This window comes from Ranitomeya variabilis, chromosome 5 (genome assembly GCF_051348905.1).
Source record: "Ranitomeya variabilis isolate aRanVar5 chromosome 5, aRanVar5.hap1, whole genome shotgun sequence".
Lineage (NCBI taxonomy): Eukaryota > Metazoa > Chordata > Amphibia > Anura > Dendrobatidae > Ranitomeya > Ranitomeya variabilis.
This window is the reverse complement of record NC_135236.1, coordinates 189,646,064-189,660,856: the sequence shown is the minus strand read 5'-3', so window position 1 is coordinate 189,660,856 and position 14,793 is coordinate 189,646,064. Positions and strand designations below refer to the sequence as shown.

The 14,793-nt window shown below is 40.8% G+C and overlaps 1 protein-coding gene across 1 annotated transcript; it reads left to right on the top strand.

Annotated features, from left to right (window-relative positions):
• Positions 1-4,353: 4,353 nt before the first annotated feature.
• RAMAC (RNA guanine-7 methyltransferase activating subunit) lies at positions 4,354-10,125 on the top strand. The gene is made up of 3 exons (XM_077260946.1): positions 4,354-4,504; positions 6,465-6,623; positions 9,818-10,125. The coding sequence occupies exons 1-3, from the start codon at positions 4,416-4,418 to the stop codon at positions 10,002-10,004; spliced, it is 435 nt and encodes a 144-aa protein (XP_077117061.1). The 5' UTR covers positions 4,354-4,415; the 3' UTR covers positions 10,005-10,125.
• The last annotated feature ends 4,668 nt before the right edge of the window (positions 10,126-14,793 follow it).

Genomic DNA, 14,793 nt, shown 5'->3' with positions numbered 1-14,793 from the left:
TTCCTCTATTATCTACATATATTCCATGTTCATTCCCCACCTATCAGGCTCAGGGAATATAATATACACCTGTTTATATGGGATATGTGTTCATTCCTCTATTATCTACATATATTCCATGTTCATTCCCCACCTATCAGGCTCAGGGAATATAATATACACCGGTTTATATGGGATATGTGTTCATTCCTCTATTCTCTACATATATTTCATGTTCTTTCCCCACCTATCAGGCTCAGGGAATATAGTATACACCTGTTTATATGGGATATGTGCTCATTCTCCTATTCTCTACATGTTTCATCTTCATTCCCCACCTTTCAGGCTCAGGGAATATAATATACACCTTTTTATATGGGATATGTGTTCATTTTCCTATTCTCTACATATATTTCATCTTCATTCCCCACATATCAGGCACAGGGAATATAATATACACCTGTTTATATGGGATATGTGTTCATTCCTCTATTATCTACATATATTCCATGTTCATTCCCCACCTATCAGGCTCGGGGAATATAATATACACCTGTTTATATGGGATATGTGTTCATTCTCCTATTCTCTACATATATGTCATCTTCATTCCCCACCTATCAGGCACAGGGAATTTAATATACACCTGTTTATATGGGATATGTGTTCATTCCTATATTATCTACATATATTTCATCTTCAGTCCCCACCTATCAGGCACAGGGAATATAGTATATACCTGTTTATATAGGATATGTGTTCATTCTCCTATTCTCTACAAATATTTCATGTTCATTCCCCACCTATCAGGCTCAGGGAATATAATATACACCTGTTTATATGGGATATGTGCTCATTCTTCTATTATCTACATATAATTCATCTTCATTCCCCACATATCAGGCACAGGGAATTTAATATACACCTGTTTATATGGGATATGTGTTCATTCCTCTATTATCTATATATATTTCATGTTCATTCCCAACCTATCAGGCACAGGGAATATAGTATATACCTGTTTATATAGAATATGTGTTCATTCCTCTATTATCTACATATATTTCATGTTCATTCCCCACCTATCAGGCACAGGGAATATAATATACACCTGTTTATATAGGATATGTGTTCATTTTCCTATTCTCTACATATATTTTATGTTCATTCCCCACCTATCAGGCTCAGGGAATATAATATACACCTGTTTATATGGGATATGTGTTCATTCCTCTATTATCTACATATATTTCATCTTCATTCCCCACCTGTCAGGCACAGGGAATATAATATACACCTGTTTATATGGGATATGTGTTAATTCTCCTATTCTCTACATATATTTCATGTTCATTCCCCACCTATCAGGCTCAGGGAATATAGTATACACCTGTTTATATGGGATATGTGCTCATTCTCCTATTCTCTACATGTTTCATCTTCATTCCCCACCTTTCAGGCTCAGGGAATATAATATACACCTTTTTATATGGGATATGTGTTCATTTTCCTATTCTCTACATATATTTCATCTTCATTCCCCACATATCAGGCACAGGGAATATAATATACACCTGTTTATATGGGATATGTGTTCATTCCTCTATTATCTACATATATTCCATGTTCATTCCCCACCTATCAGGCTCAGGGAATATAATATACACCTGTTTATATGGGATATGTGTTCATTCCTCTATTATCTACATATATTCCATGTTCATTCCCCACCTATCAGGCTCAGGGAATATAATATACACCGGTTTATATGGGATATGTGTTCATTCCTCTATTCTCTACATATATTTCATGTTCATTCCCCACCTATCAGGCTCAGGGAATATAGTATACACCTGTTTATATGGGATATGTGCTCATTCTCCTATTCTCTACATGTTTCATCTTCATTCCCCACCTTTCAGGCTCAGGGAATATAATATACACCTTTTTATATGGGATATGTGTTCATTTTCCTATTCTCTACATATATTTCATCTTCATTCCCCACATATCAGGCTCAGGGAATATAATACACACCTGTATATATGGGATATGTGCTCATTCTCCTATTCTCTACATGTTTCATCTTCATTCCCCACCTTTCAGGCTCAGGGAATATAATATACACCTTTTTATATGGGATATGTGTTCATTTTCCTATTCTCTACATATATTTCATCTTCATTCCCCACATATCAGGCACAGGGAATATAATATACACCTGTTTATATGGGATATGTGTTCATTCCTCTATTATCTACATATATTCCATGTTCATTCCCCACCTATCAGGCTCGGGGAATATAATATACACCTGTTTATATGGGATATGTGTTCATTCTCCTATTCTCTACATATATGTCATCTTCATTCCCCACCTATCAGGCACAGGGAATTTAATATACACCTGTTTATATGGGATATGTGTTCATTCCTATATTATCTACATATATTTCATCTTCAGTCCCCACCTATCAGGCACAGGGAATATAGTATATACCTGTTTATATAGGATATGTGTTCATTCTCCTATTCTCTACAAATATTTCATGTTCATTCCCCACCTATCAGGCTCAGGGAATATAATATACACCTGTTTATATGGGATATGTGCTCATTCTTCTATTATCTACATATAATTCATCTTCATTCCCCACATATCAGGCACAGGGAATTTAATATACACCTGTTTATATGGGATATGTGTTCATTCCTCTATTATCTATATATATTTCATGTTCATTCCCAACCTATCAGGCACAGGGAATATAGTATATACCTGTTTATATAGAATATGTGTTCATTCCTCTATTATCTACATATATTTCATGTTCATTCCCCACCTATCAGGCACAGGGAATATAATATACACCTGTTTATATAGGATATGTGTTCATTTTCCTATTCTCTACATATATTTTATGTTCATTCCCCACCTATCAGGCTCAGGGAATATAATATACACCTGTTTATATGGGATATGTGTTCATTCCTCTATTATCTACATATATTTCATCTTCATTCCCCACCTGTCAGGCACAGGGAATATAATATACACCTGTTTATATGGGATATGTGTTAATTCTCCTATTCTCTACATATATTTCATGTTCATTCCCCACCTATCAGGCTCAGGGAATATAGTATACACCTGTTTATATGGGATATGTGCTCATTCTCCTATTCTCTACATGTTTCATCTTCATTCCCCACCTTTCAGGCTCAGGGAATATAATATACACCTTTTTATATGGGATATGTGTTCATTTTCCTATTCTCTACATATATTTCATCTTCATTCCCCACATATCAGGCACAGGGAATATAATATACACCTGTTTATATGGGATATGTGTTCATTCCTCTATTATCTACATATATTCCATGTTCATTCCCCACCTATCAGGCTCAGGGAATATAATATACACCTGTTTATATGGGATATGTGTTCATTCCTCTATTATCTACATATATTCCATGTTCATTCCCCACCTATCAGGCTCAGGGAATATAATATACACCGGTTTATATGGGATATGTGTTCATTCCTCTATTCTCTACATATATTTCATGTTCATTCCCCACCTATCAGGCTCAGGGAATATAGTATACACCTGTTTATATGGGATATGTGCTCATTCTCCTATTCTCTACATGTTTCATCTTCATTCCCCACCTTTCAGGCTCAGGGAATATAATATACACCTTTTTATATGGGATATGTGTTCATTTTCCTATTCTCTACATATATTTCATCTTCATTCCCCACATATCAGGCACAGGGAATATAATATACACCTGTTTATATGGGATATGTGTTCATTCCTCTATTATCTACATATATTCCATGTTCATTCCCCACCTATCAGGCTCAGGGAATATAATATACACCGGTTTATATGGGATATGTGTTGATTTCCTAATTGTCTACATATATTTCATGTTCAGTTCATATCCAAGATGCATAAGAAATCTATAACATCTCTCCATCTCTTTGGAGCTTAAAGTTATTATGTTCATTCTTTTTATTTATTCCTTTTCTTCATTCTTTTTAGTATGTCCCCGCTAAAGGGCAGCTTTGGGGATTTTCTGTGAACGCCTGTCCTGTACCACGTTCCCACAGCCGTGACTGCAGAGTACAGTGCGCTGCTACCGGCCTAACCCTGCCGTTCACACCCGCACCCAAACAGGAGGAACTCCTGACACAGGATGTAACCAGCCGCCGGGTGCAACGTGCGAGTGAACGTGTCACCACCAAACACCACTCGGAGCAGCTGTATGCAGCGGCCTCCGCCAAGCAGAGCGAGAGCATTTTACTCTCACTAGCCCCGCCTACTCCACAGATCACATGACCATGTCGTGACGTCATTACTCCGCGCCTCGTGTAATTGTTTCTCGTTCACCAAACGCTAAGCACCGCCTACTTCGAGGATCACATGACCGCAATTCGCGACGTCATTACACCGCGCCTGGTTTATTATTTTGGTCACTTTGCACGTTCCTGCGGCCGTCCCGTTCAGGTGAGGTACGTGGCTCCCTGCTGCTGCGTGTACCCGCGCAGCCGCCCGCACAGTACGTGCAGTCCGGGGCCGGTTTGCTTCATCCCCGGCGTAGTCTTGTCTCCCTGCACTTACAGGGTGTCTCTGGCTGGCGCCTCACACGTGGGATTCTGCGGAGAATCCGTCCTCCATGTGTGGCTTGTCACTCTAGCTGTTGCTTCTCTTGTGTGCAGGATGTCTGGCCCATACTCCCTTGTAACAAGACAGGCCTGATTGGTGGAGCCCTTTATCTGTGCTGCTCTGGGAATGAAGTGTCTTACTTAAAAGGGGTTGTCAAGGCTTACAGTATTAAAGGGATAGTCTATGTATATGGGATAAATTACTGATCACAGTGGGACCCCCAATCTAGAGAAGGGGGCTCCACAGCACCATGATGGATCGAGCGGAGCTGGGCGTACTCGACCTCTGCTTCATTCACTGTCTAGGAAAACTCAGAAGAATATATTCAGTGATCCATGTGCATGAATGGCAATGCAATCTCATTATAAGAGGAAAGGTGCACATGAATCCCGATGATAGTGTCTGTAAAGTGCTGAGGAATATGATGGCGCTATATAAAGATTATTATTATGCTCTTATAGGTGCTTGTGTGAACAGAGCTATATAATGACTAGTGATGAGCATTTTCTTTCTTTACAATATTTTGATCACCTACCTTATAATATGCTACAGGGATCACTTAGCCACAGTATAAAATGCCAGGAGCCTCTTTTCCTGCCAGGTATCTATGCACTATAGCAACTTTCATTTTGGCTTTGGAGGCAAAAACACATGCAAACATACAATCTCATGGTTTAATATACCAGGATCTTCATTATGCTGCTGAATATTATGTTATCTTTTGACATTTGTTCTTCTTAGCTGCATGGATCTGTTTTACATAAGCGTATTTTATGATACCTTGGATTAACTTATTTTATTTGGTATATAATGTTCTTGATGTACCTATCAGCTGTGTGACGTGCTTTGATTGGCGCCCCCCTTTTTTCTAGTTGTTTTCTCTTCCTACTCGCACACATATCTTGCTCTAATAAAGCTTAACATTTTCCACCACCATTTTGACCTTTTGACGGTCTCTTTTGGTTTTTAACCCCTTCGACCCGAAGCCTGTTTTCACCTTCCTGACCAGGCCAATTTTTTTCTGACCACTGTCAATTTGAGGTAATAATAACTCGGGAACGCTTCAACGGATCCCACTGATTCAGAGATAGTTTTCTCTTGACATATTGTCTTTAGTGGTAAAATTTCTTTGATATGACATGCGTTTATTTGTTTAAAAAAAAAACAGAAATTTGGCAAAAACTTTGAACATATCGCAATTTTCAAACTTTTAGCTTTTGTGCCTTTAAATTTGGGAGTCATTTCACACCAAATACTTAATAAATAACATTTCCACATGTCTACTTTACATTAGCACAATTTTGCAAACATTATTTTTTTGGGTTAGGAAGTTTAAGGGTTAAAAGTCGACCTGCGATTTCTCATTTTTACAACAAAATTAGCAAAACGTTTTTTTTGTTTTTTTTTAGGGACCACATCACATTTGAAGTGACTTTGAGAGGCCTATGTGATAGAAAATATCCCAAAATGACAGCATTATAAAAACTGCACCCCTCAAATCATTTTTCAAGCTCGTGTTATAAAGTATTCTAATTTACTGAGAAAATGACTTTTGGGTTTTCATTGGCTGTAAGCCATAATCATCAACATTAACAGAAATAAACACTAGAAATAGACCACTCTGTAATGAATATATCATATGAGTTTCACTTTTTGCATTGAAGAACTGAAATAAATTAAACTTTTTGATGATATTCTAATTTAGTGAGATGCACCTGTATGACTATATTGATAAGGATGGGGGAAAATTAAGCTTTTGAAATTGAGATAAAATCTTAATTGGTTATGTCTATTTTTATTCTTCAGAATGACAGACACGCCTGATATAAAACAGACGTATGAGGACATGTTCACTCATCGCTTCACCGCGCAGGATGCAGAGTATCAAGAATATTTAAAAATGCCAGAAGGTCAACCACCTATTGTTGAAGACTGGAGGGGAGGCAACCAAAGGAATCAGGACAGGTAGGTATCTACATATTTCTGAAGGGGCTGGCTTATTTGACCATCTATTCTTAAAGCATGCATAGCCAATAGAGGATGCTCTCCATCTCTCCCCTATATATTGGCAAATCATGCCATTTTTCTTTTTTTTTCATATAGGTTGATCTTAGTACGACTCCTGTTTTTGCTCCCCTTCTTCCTAGATCCATAGCTTTCTTATTTTTCCGTCAATATGGCCATATGAGGGCTTGTTTTTTGCAGGACGAGTTAAGAAAACAAAAATTCCAAGTGTGGTGCAAAAAAAAAAATAGTGCAATTCCACAATTGTTTTTGGTTGCTTTTTTTTCTTACAATGTTTGTATGGTAAAACTGACCTGCCATTATGATTCTTAAGGTCATTTCGAGTTTGCAGATGCCAAACATATATAGGTTCTTTTTTATTTATGTGGTGAAAAACAAAAAAACAAAATCCAATTTCCGTTTTCCGACATTTTTATCTGTACCAATTTATTGCAATATTGTGGCAACCAAAAAAGCATAATTCTGGTGTTTTGATTTATGTTTCTCATTGTGCCATTTACCAATGAGATTCATTCTTTTTATATTTTGATCGGATGTTTCTGAACACAGCAATGTCAAACATTTTTTTTTGTTTATTTTTTTTAATGCTGCAAAAGGGGGGTGATTTGAACTTCTATATTTTTTAAAACATATTTGTAAACTTTTTTTTTTTCTACATTTTACTTGTTTCAATAGTCTCCTTAGGAGCATTGAAGCTGCGATCTTCTGATGGCTTGTGCTACATACAGCAGTGCTTCAGCCCTGCTATGTGTATCAAAAATCATCTTCTATGAAAGCCGGCCACAGGCCGACGTTCATAGCATGTCAGCAATGAAAAGCAAGAGGGTTTTCTGCAGGCTCCCAATTGTCATGCCAACCCATCAGTGCCCTGTGATCATCTGACAGGGGCGCTGTTGAACGTGGTTCATGATGTGCTTCCAGCGCGCTCATGTGAAATGCCGCTGTCAGAGATTAACATCTGCAATTATTATGTTAATATCAGCTGTCATGTGCAGAAAAAGTTGCGGGCTCTGCACCGGAACCCCCATCAAAGGGGGTTACACGACTTATGACATACCTATACTTCATGGGTCATGAAGGGGTTACACTATTCTGCCCTGCAATAACAGAATCTTGACGGCATTCATAAAATCTCATTGAAATTTGTGGGTCCATTAAAACATTTTCCAGATTTTCCAGACATTCAAGTGAAATGTGGTATAAACAAAGCCTAAAGTCAAGTACATGCATTCTAAATCAAACGCTGACAGCGGCATTTAACTACCGCTTCCAGCCATCGGGCCGGAAATGAGCGCATCGCCGACCCCCGTAACATGATCGGGGGTCAGCGATGCATCGGCATGACAACCAGAGGTCTCCTTGAGACCTCTATGGTTGTTGATGCCAGCTTGCTGTGAGCGCCACCCTGTGGTTGACGCTCATAGCAAGCCTATAATTCAGCTACATAGCAGCGATCTATGCATTACTCCAATGTAGCTGAGCCGATCGAGTTGTGCAAGCTTCTAGCCTCCCATGGAGGCTATTGAAGAATAGCAAAAGTAAAAAAAGTTTAAAAAAATATGAAAAAAAATATATAAAAGTTTAAATCGCCCCCCCTTTCCTTTTGCCCCATTCGAAATAAAACAATAAAAAAAATCAAACCTACACATATTTGGTATCGCCGCATTCAGAATCGCCCGATCTATCAATAAAAAAAATAGCATTAACCTGATTGCTAAACAGCGTAGCGAGAAAAAATTTCCAAACGCTAGCATTACGTTTTTTTTGGTCGCCGTGACATTGCATTAAAATGCAATAATAGGCGATGAAAAGAACGTATCTGCACCAAAATGGTATAATTAAAAACGTCAGCTCGGCACGCAGAAGCCCTCACCTGACCCCAGATCACGAAAAATGGAGACGCTACGGGTATCGGAAATTTGTGCAATTGTAGTGTTTTTTTGTTTTTTGTTTTTTTTTTACTACTTAGATAAAACATAACCTAGACATGTTTGGTGTCTATGAACTCGTAATGACCTGTAGAATCAAAATGGCAGGTCAGTTTTAGCATTTAGTGAACCTAGCAAAAAAGCTAAACAGAAAAACAGTGTGGGATTGCACTTTTTTTGCAATTTCACCGCACTTGGAATTTTTTTCCTGTTTTCTGGTATACGACATGCTAAAACCAATGATGTTTTTCAATAGTGCAACTTGTCCCTCAAAAAATAAGCCCTCACATGGCCAAATTGACCGAAAAATAAAAAAAAATTATGGCTCTGGGAAGGAGGGGAGTGAAAAACAAGAACGCAAAAATGGAAAAGGTCAAGGACTTGAAGGGGTTAATTATAAATACGCTGGATTGAGATGTGCCAAATTCATCTGCCACGTGTACCACAAAAATATTTTCTCCAGTCGAAAATTGGCGTACATTTCTGTAGTAAATTATTATGAAATGTCAGCCATGCTCGGCCTTTGCCATACAGCGAATCTCTGCACACTTTTCAGATAGTTGCCGTCTCTGATCGGGACGCACGTTAAAACTGCAAAAGATACTAGGTTTTACAGTGACAAGATATTTTTTTTTATTTTGGTGGGGGAAGTTATCAGCAATTCCAATACAGATTTTGCATCTTAAATTTTAGGCCAGTTACACAGTTAGTTATGTGAACTATGACATAAGAACCATCTCCTGTTAATCTTAAATTATTGATCCATTTTTTTATTTTTTGGAGGTGGTGAAGAAGTGTGGTGGGAAAAAAAAATTACGCCTTAAAAAAATAAAAATAAAATAAACACTATGGGGGGAAATAGTGCTTTTATTTACTGTACACACTACTTTTATTTTATGCACTTTATTGGGATATATCTATGTAGTGTCATCCTAGTATAAAAGCTTTATTGCTTTTAGTAAGTAGACTGACATGAAATCTTTTAGAACCGCAAAACAGAGTAATGGCAGGCTTTAGAGACTATGGTATCCTAGCAGTAATCCGCAATCGCATTCGCTGGCGGCTGAAGGAGCCCTTTTGCTGTCATATATCAGAGTTTGATTCTGAGCACTACATTGCATGTCGAGCTTTAATGGGGATCGCAATAACATAACTGTACATTGTCATTTGTGAGTGTTATCACCTTAGTTTTCTTTTGATTTACAGGTATAGAGACAACAGACACCAGAGAGGCTGGGAAGGCAGACGTGATTGGTCCAACTCCAGCTATAACCAACAGCGAGGCGGTCGAGGCTGGGGTAACAACCACAATCAGTACAGACAGGAACGATCTTACCACTCGGCAGAAGGACACCATTCTGGGAACCAGAGATACTACTCCGATCGTTATTAGTGGAGTTGTTGTGTGTTTTTTTTTTTTTTATATAAACATTTGTTTGCATGTGTGGAGAAGACCTGCAATTCCTATGGTAATTGCATGACCTAGAAAGAAAAATAAAGTTATTTTTAGCAAATGCTCGCTTTTTTCAGTGCTCTCTATGTAGTGGATGGTGCATTCTTCATTGTTCTACAGCTCTTGTTCAAAAAGAAGACACTGTGGAGACTCGGGAGGTATCTTATGAAAGTAAGGGTACGTTCAAAACTGGTGTGTGTACACCGTAGTGCCAATGCAAACTAGCGGTGTTCCCAACTCATGCCAAAAAAATAGTCATTAGTTCCCTTGCTGCCATTGCTAAAAAATGTAATAACAAGGAGAAGATCTCTTTTTTTTATTCAGGTGTTTACTGTGTTCAGGCATAATTGTCCAGAAAAGATTGACATTTCTCATCAATGTATTCAAAAGTAGCAGTAGTAGAAGAATAAATACACATTTCTCGGTCTCCCATGACAGCACTACGGAGAGAGGAGATCCGCCCTTCAGGGACAGGAAACCTACAGATAAAAGGGCGGTACCTCTCCCTCGCATCAGTTGGTTTCCTGTCCCTGACAGGGAACCTCTCTTCGGACGGTACCTGCATGAAGACCGATGGACCGGGACCGGGCGGTCGAGTTCCGGCAGCGAGGAGGCTCCTGCTGCGGCTTGTCCGGCTCCCGAAGCCGCCACCGCTGGGACCGAGGGGTCCTTCAGGGTGAGCGAGGGGAGAACGCCGCCGAATCAAATGAGGAGGGGCGCTGGATCACCGGAGCTCCTGCGCCGACAAGCGCACACTCCGGGTGTACAAAGATGGCCGCCACTCCGGAAATGCGGCAGGACTTCCGGGTCATCGCCGCGCGCATGCGCGGTAATATCTTCTCCCTGAGAGCACGCAGGAACCGGAAGTGCGGCAGACGCCGGGGGATTGGCGCCGGTTACAAAAAGGGAGATAGTGCGACCCCCATGTGCGCACATTCTCCCTGTAACCATGGAGGACAGCGATCCACAGGAGCTGCAGCCAGGACAGCAGCGCCACACAAAGAGCACCAGGAGTGGATCTAGCAGCCGTTCCACACGGCGTAGCAGATCAGCTGCAAAGACTGATACTCCGTCTCAAGCACCTTCCTTAACAGGCCCGCCCCCTCCAGAACCGGTACCTGCCTCCACATCCGAGTGGTGAGTGATCTTCGTGAATGTACATATTTTATAATGGGGCTCCCTCTTCTCCCTTACTAGGGTAAGAAGAGCCTGGAGAAAAGGAAAAATAGGGTCTGCCCTACCTGCAACAAAGCTTTACCAGTAACCTGGGAGAAAAAGCTTTGCAAATCATGCATCCAGAGCTTACTATGTGAGGAGACCCCTGACTTCGCTTCTGAACTTAAAAATGTAATCAGGACTGAGGTTCAGAATGCCCTTCTATCCTCCAAAAAAGAGGTGAAGAGGGTGAAGGAGTCGGTACATTCCCACTCGGCCCGATCGTCATCCGAAAATGCTGATTCGGACGACTCAAAATCCCCCCTATCCTCTTCTGAGGAAGAGTCTGGCCGACATTGCTTCCCACTAGAAGAAGTGGATTCCTTAGTGAGAGCAGTTAGGGCTACTATGGGGGTGGAGGAACCCAAACCCAACAAAACGGCCCAAGATGTGATGTTTGGAGGTCTGGGACAAAAAAAGAGAAGAACCTTTCCCCTAAATCCTAATGTCCAGACATTAATTAAAAAAGAATGGGAGAAACCGGATAGAAGAAATTCCTCGGTACCCTCCCTTAAAAGAAAATATCCCTTCGAGGATGAGGCTTCCTCTTTCTGGGATAAGGCACCAAAACTAGATGTTGCAGTAGCCAAAGCCTCGAAAAAATTCGCGCTGCCATTCGAGGACATGGGTACCCTCAAAGACCCGTTAGATAAAAAAGCGGATACTTTCCTCAAGGGAGCATGGGAATCAGCTGGGGGTAGCCTGAGACCTGCAGCTGCAGCTACTTGCACCTCCAGATCCCTTATGGTGTGGATCGACCAGCTGGAAAGTCAGATTAAAGACGGGTTACCCAGAAAACAATTGCTGGATTCATTCCCTGCAATGAGAGCAGCAGCAGCGTTCCTGGCGGACTCCTCGGCGGACTCTGTACGCCTAACATCTAAGGCCGCTGCTCTTTCCAACGCTGCCAGAAGAACCTTGTGGCTAAAGAGCTGGCCGGGAGATCTACAAACAAAATTAAAATTATGTTCTATCCCATGTGAGGGAAATTTTTCGGAGAAACCCTGGATGACATCCTCCAAAAGGTGGGAGATAAGAAGAAGGGGTTTCCAAATCTGGGTCCGACTCCATTTAAACAGTCTTTTCGGAGCCGCAGATTTTTTCGCCGTAGACCCCCCCAGAGAGCAGAATAAGTGGGAAGAAGGAAGGAGAAGGGATAGGGGTTACCTCTTTGGCAACACCTCCCGTGATAAAAAGTTCTCCAAATGACATTTACCCTCCGGTGGGAGGAAGGCTGACATCATTCCTTCCCGCCTGGGAAAAAATTTCCAACAACATCTGGATCTTAAATATCATACGGTATGGTCTAAAAATAGATTTTGTCTCTTTCCCTCCCCGGAATTATGTAACAACAAAAACAAGATCTTCGGCTGCAGAACAAACTGCATTAGAGGAGGAAATTATGTCCCTACTACAAAAATCAGTGATTCGGGAAATATCTCCTCAGGAGATAGGGGAAGGTTTTTTCTCCCCTCTATTTTTAGTACCAAAGCCCGACGGGTCCTTTCGGACGATCATAAATCTAAAAAACCTAAACAGATACGTCGTAAATTACAAATTCAAAATGGAGACAATAAGGTCCACTATAAAGATTCTCTTCCCGAACTGCTACATGGTCGTAATAGATCTAACCGACGCATACTACCATGTGCCCATCCACAATCAATCCCAAAAATTCCTCAGGATGGCAGTCTCCATAAAGGATCAAATAAGGTTTTTTCAATACAAAGCTCTTCCATTCGGGATTTCAATAGCCCCACGTATATTTACGAAAATAATAGCGGAAATGATGGCCCACGTGAGGGAACAAGATATACTAATAATCCCTTACCTGGACGACTTTCTTATCGCAAGCAACTCAGCACAAAGTTGCAGGGAAAAGAGAGACCAAGTGATGACCATCCTGACGGACTTGGGATGGCTTATAAATGTAAAAAAATCGAAATTGGAACCCTGTCAAGTACAAGAGTTCCTAGGACTGACATTAGACTCTCGGGTCCAAGAATGCCAACTTCCGGGTCCCAAAAAAGACAACATATTGTCCATGATAGCGCGAACGTTACACAATCCCTCAATGACTCTAAGGAGAGCAATGTCGCTTCTGGGCTCTCTGTCCTCATGCCTACCAGCGATACCCTTCGCACAATTTCACACAAGAGAGCTTCAGTGGCACATCCTGGAATGGCAATTGTTACTAAAAAACAAATTAGAAAGCCGGCTCATCCTAGATTCATCAGTTATTCATTCCCTTCTTTGGTGGGGAAAAGACCAAAACCTGTCAAAGGGAGTCCATTGGGTTCCAAATATCTCTCGGATAATAACAACCGATGCGAGCCCCAGAGGGTGGGGGGGCCCACCTGGGGGACAAAGTAGCTCAGGGAAATTGGTCAGATCAAAAACTATTAGCATCCTCAAACCAAAAAGAACTTTGGGCGGTATATCATGCTCTTCTATTTTTCCTAGCCGACATTCAGGGACACCATGTCCGTATTCTTTCAGACAACAAAGTTACTGTAGCCTATATAAACCACCAGGGGGGAACAAGGTCTCGTTCACTGATGAGTTCTTCAGCCAAAATTATCAAACTGTCGGAAGAAAACTTACTATCCCTCTCGGCACTACACATCCAGGGTTCAAACAACGAAAGGGCAGATTACCTGAGCCGGACTCAGTTGAAACAAGGCGAGTGGTCCCTAAACCAATCCATCTACAATCAGATCACAAAAATGTGGGGGACACCAACAATAGACCTGTTCGCCAATTGCAAAAACAAAAAAGTAGGCAAATTTTGTTCTCTAAGCCCAGAAGGGAATCCCCAGGCTCTGGATGCTTTTCTGATTCCATGGACACACAAACTGGCATACGCTTTTCCGCCAACCATTCTGATTCCGGCAGTCATTCGGAAAGTCAGAGAGGACAAAACAAAAATGATCCTGATTGCCCCATTCTGGCCAAAAAGGGCATGGTTTTCCTGGCTAAGAATACTATCGATATCAGACCCGTGGGTTCTACCGGATATGCCAGACCTTCTACATCAAGGTCCAATCTTCCACCCACAGGAGTCGAACCTCCATTTGACAGCCTGGTTTTTGAACGGGGACTAGTAAGAGAAAGGGGTTTCTCGGATAACTTAGTGGCTACACTGTTAAAAAGTAGAAAACCCATCACTACTAAAATATATGGGAAAACATGGAGGAAATTCCTATCTGTCTCCAAGGTAAAGATACAGGACGGGCCTTCAATCCCTAAAATCCTTGAGTTCCTACAAAAAGGTCTGGAGCAGGGGTTGGCAGTCAGTACTCTTAAGGTACAAATAGCAGCTTTAGGAGCTCTATATAACCAAAACATTGCAGCTAACCCTTGGATAATAAGATTTATCAAGGCGGTTACAAGATCAAAACCCTTAGTTATTCAAAAGATACCCTCATGGGACCTAAATTTAGTCCTTTCAGCATTAACAGGCCCTCCATTTGAACCTATACAAACGATTCCCATAAAAACATTATCACTCAAA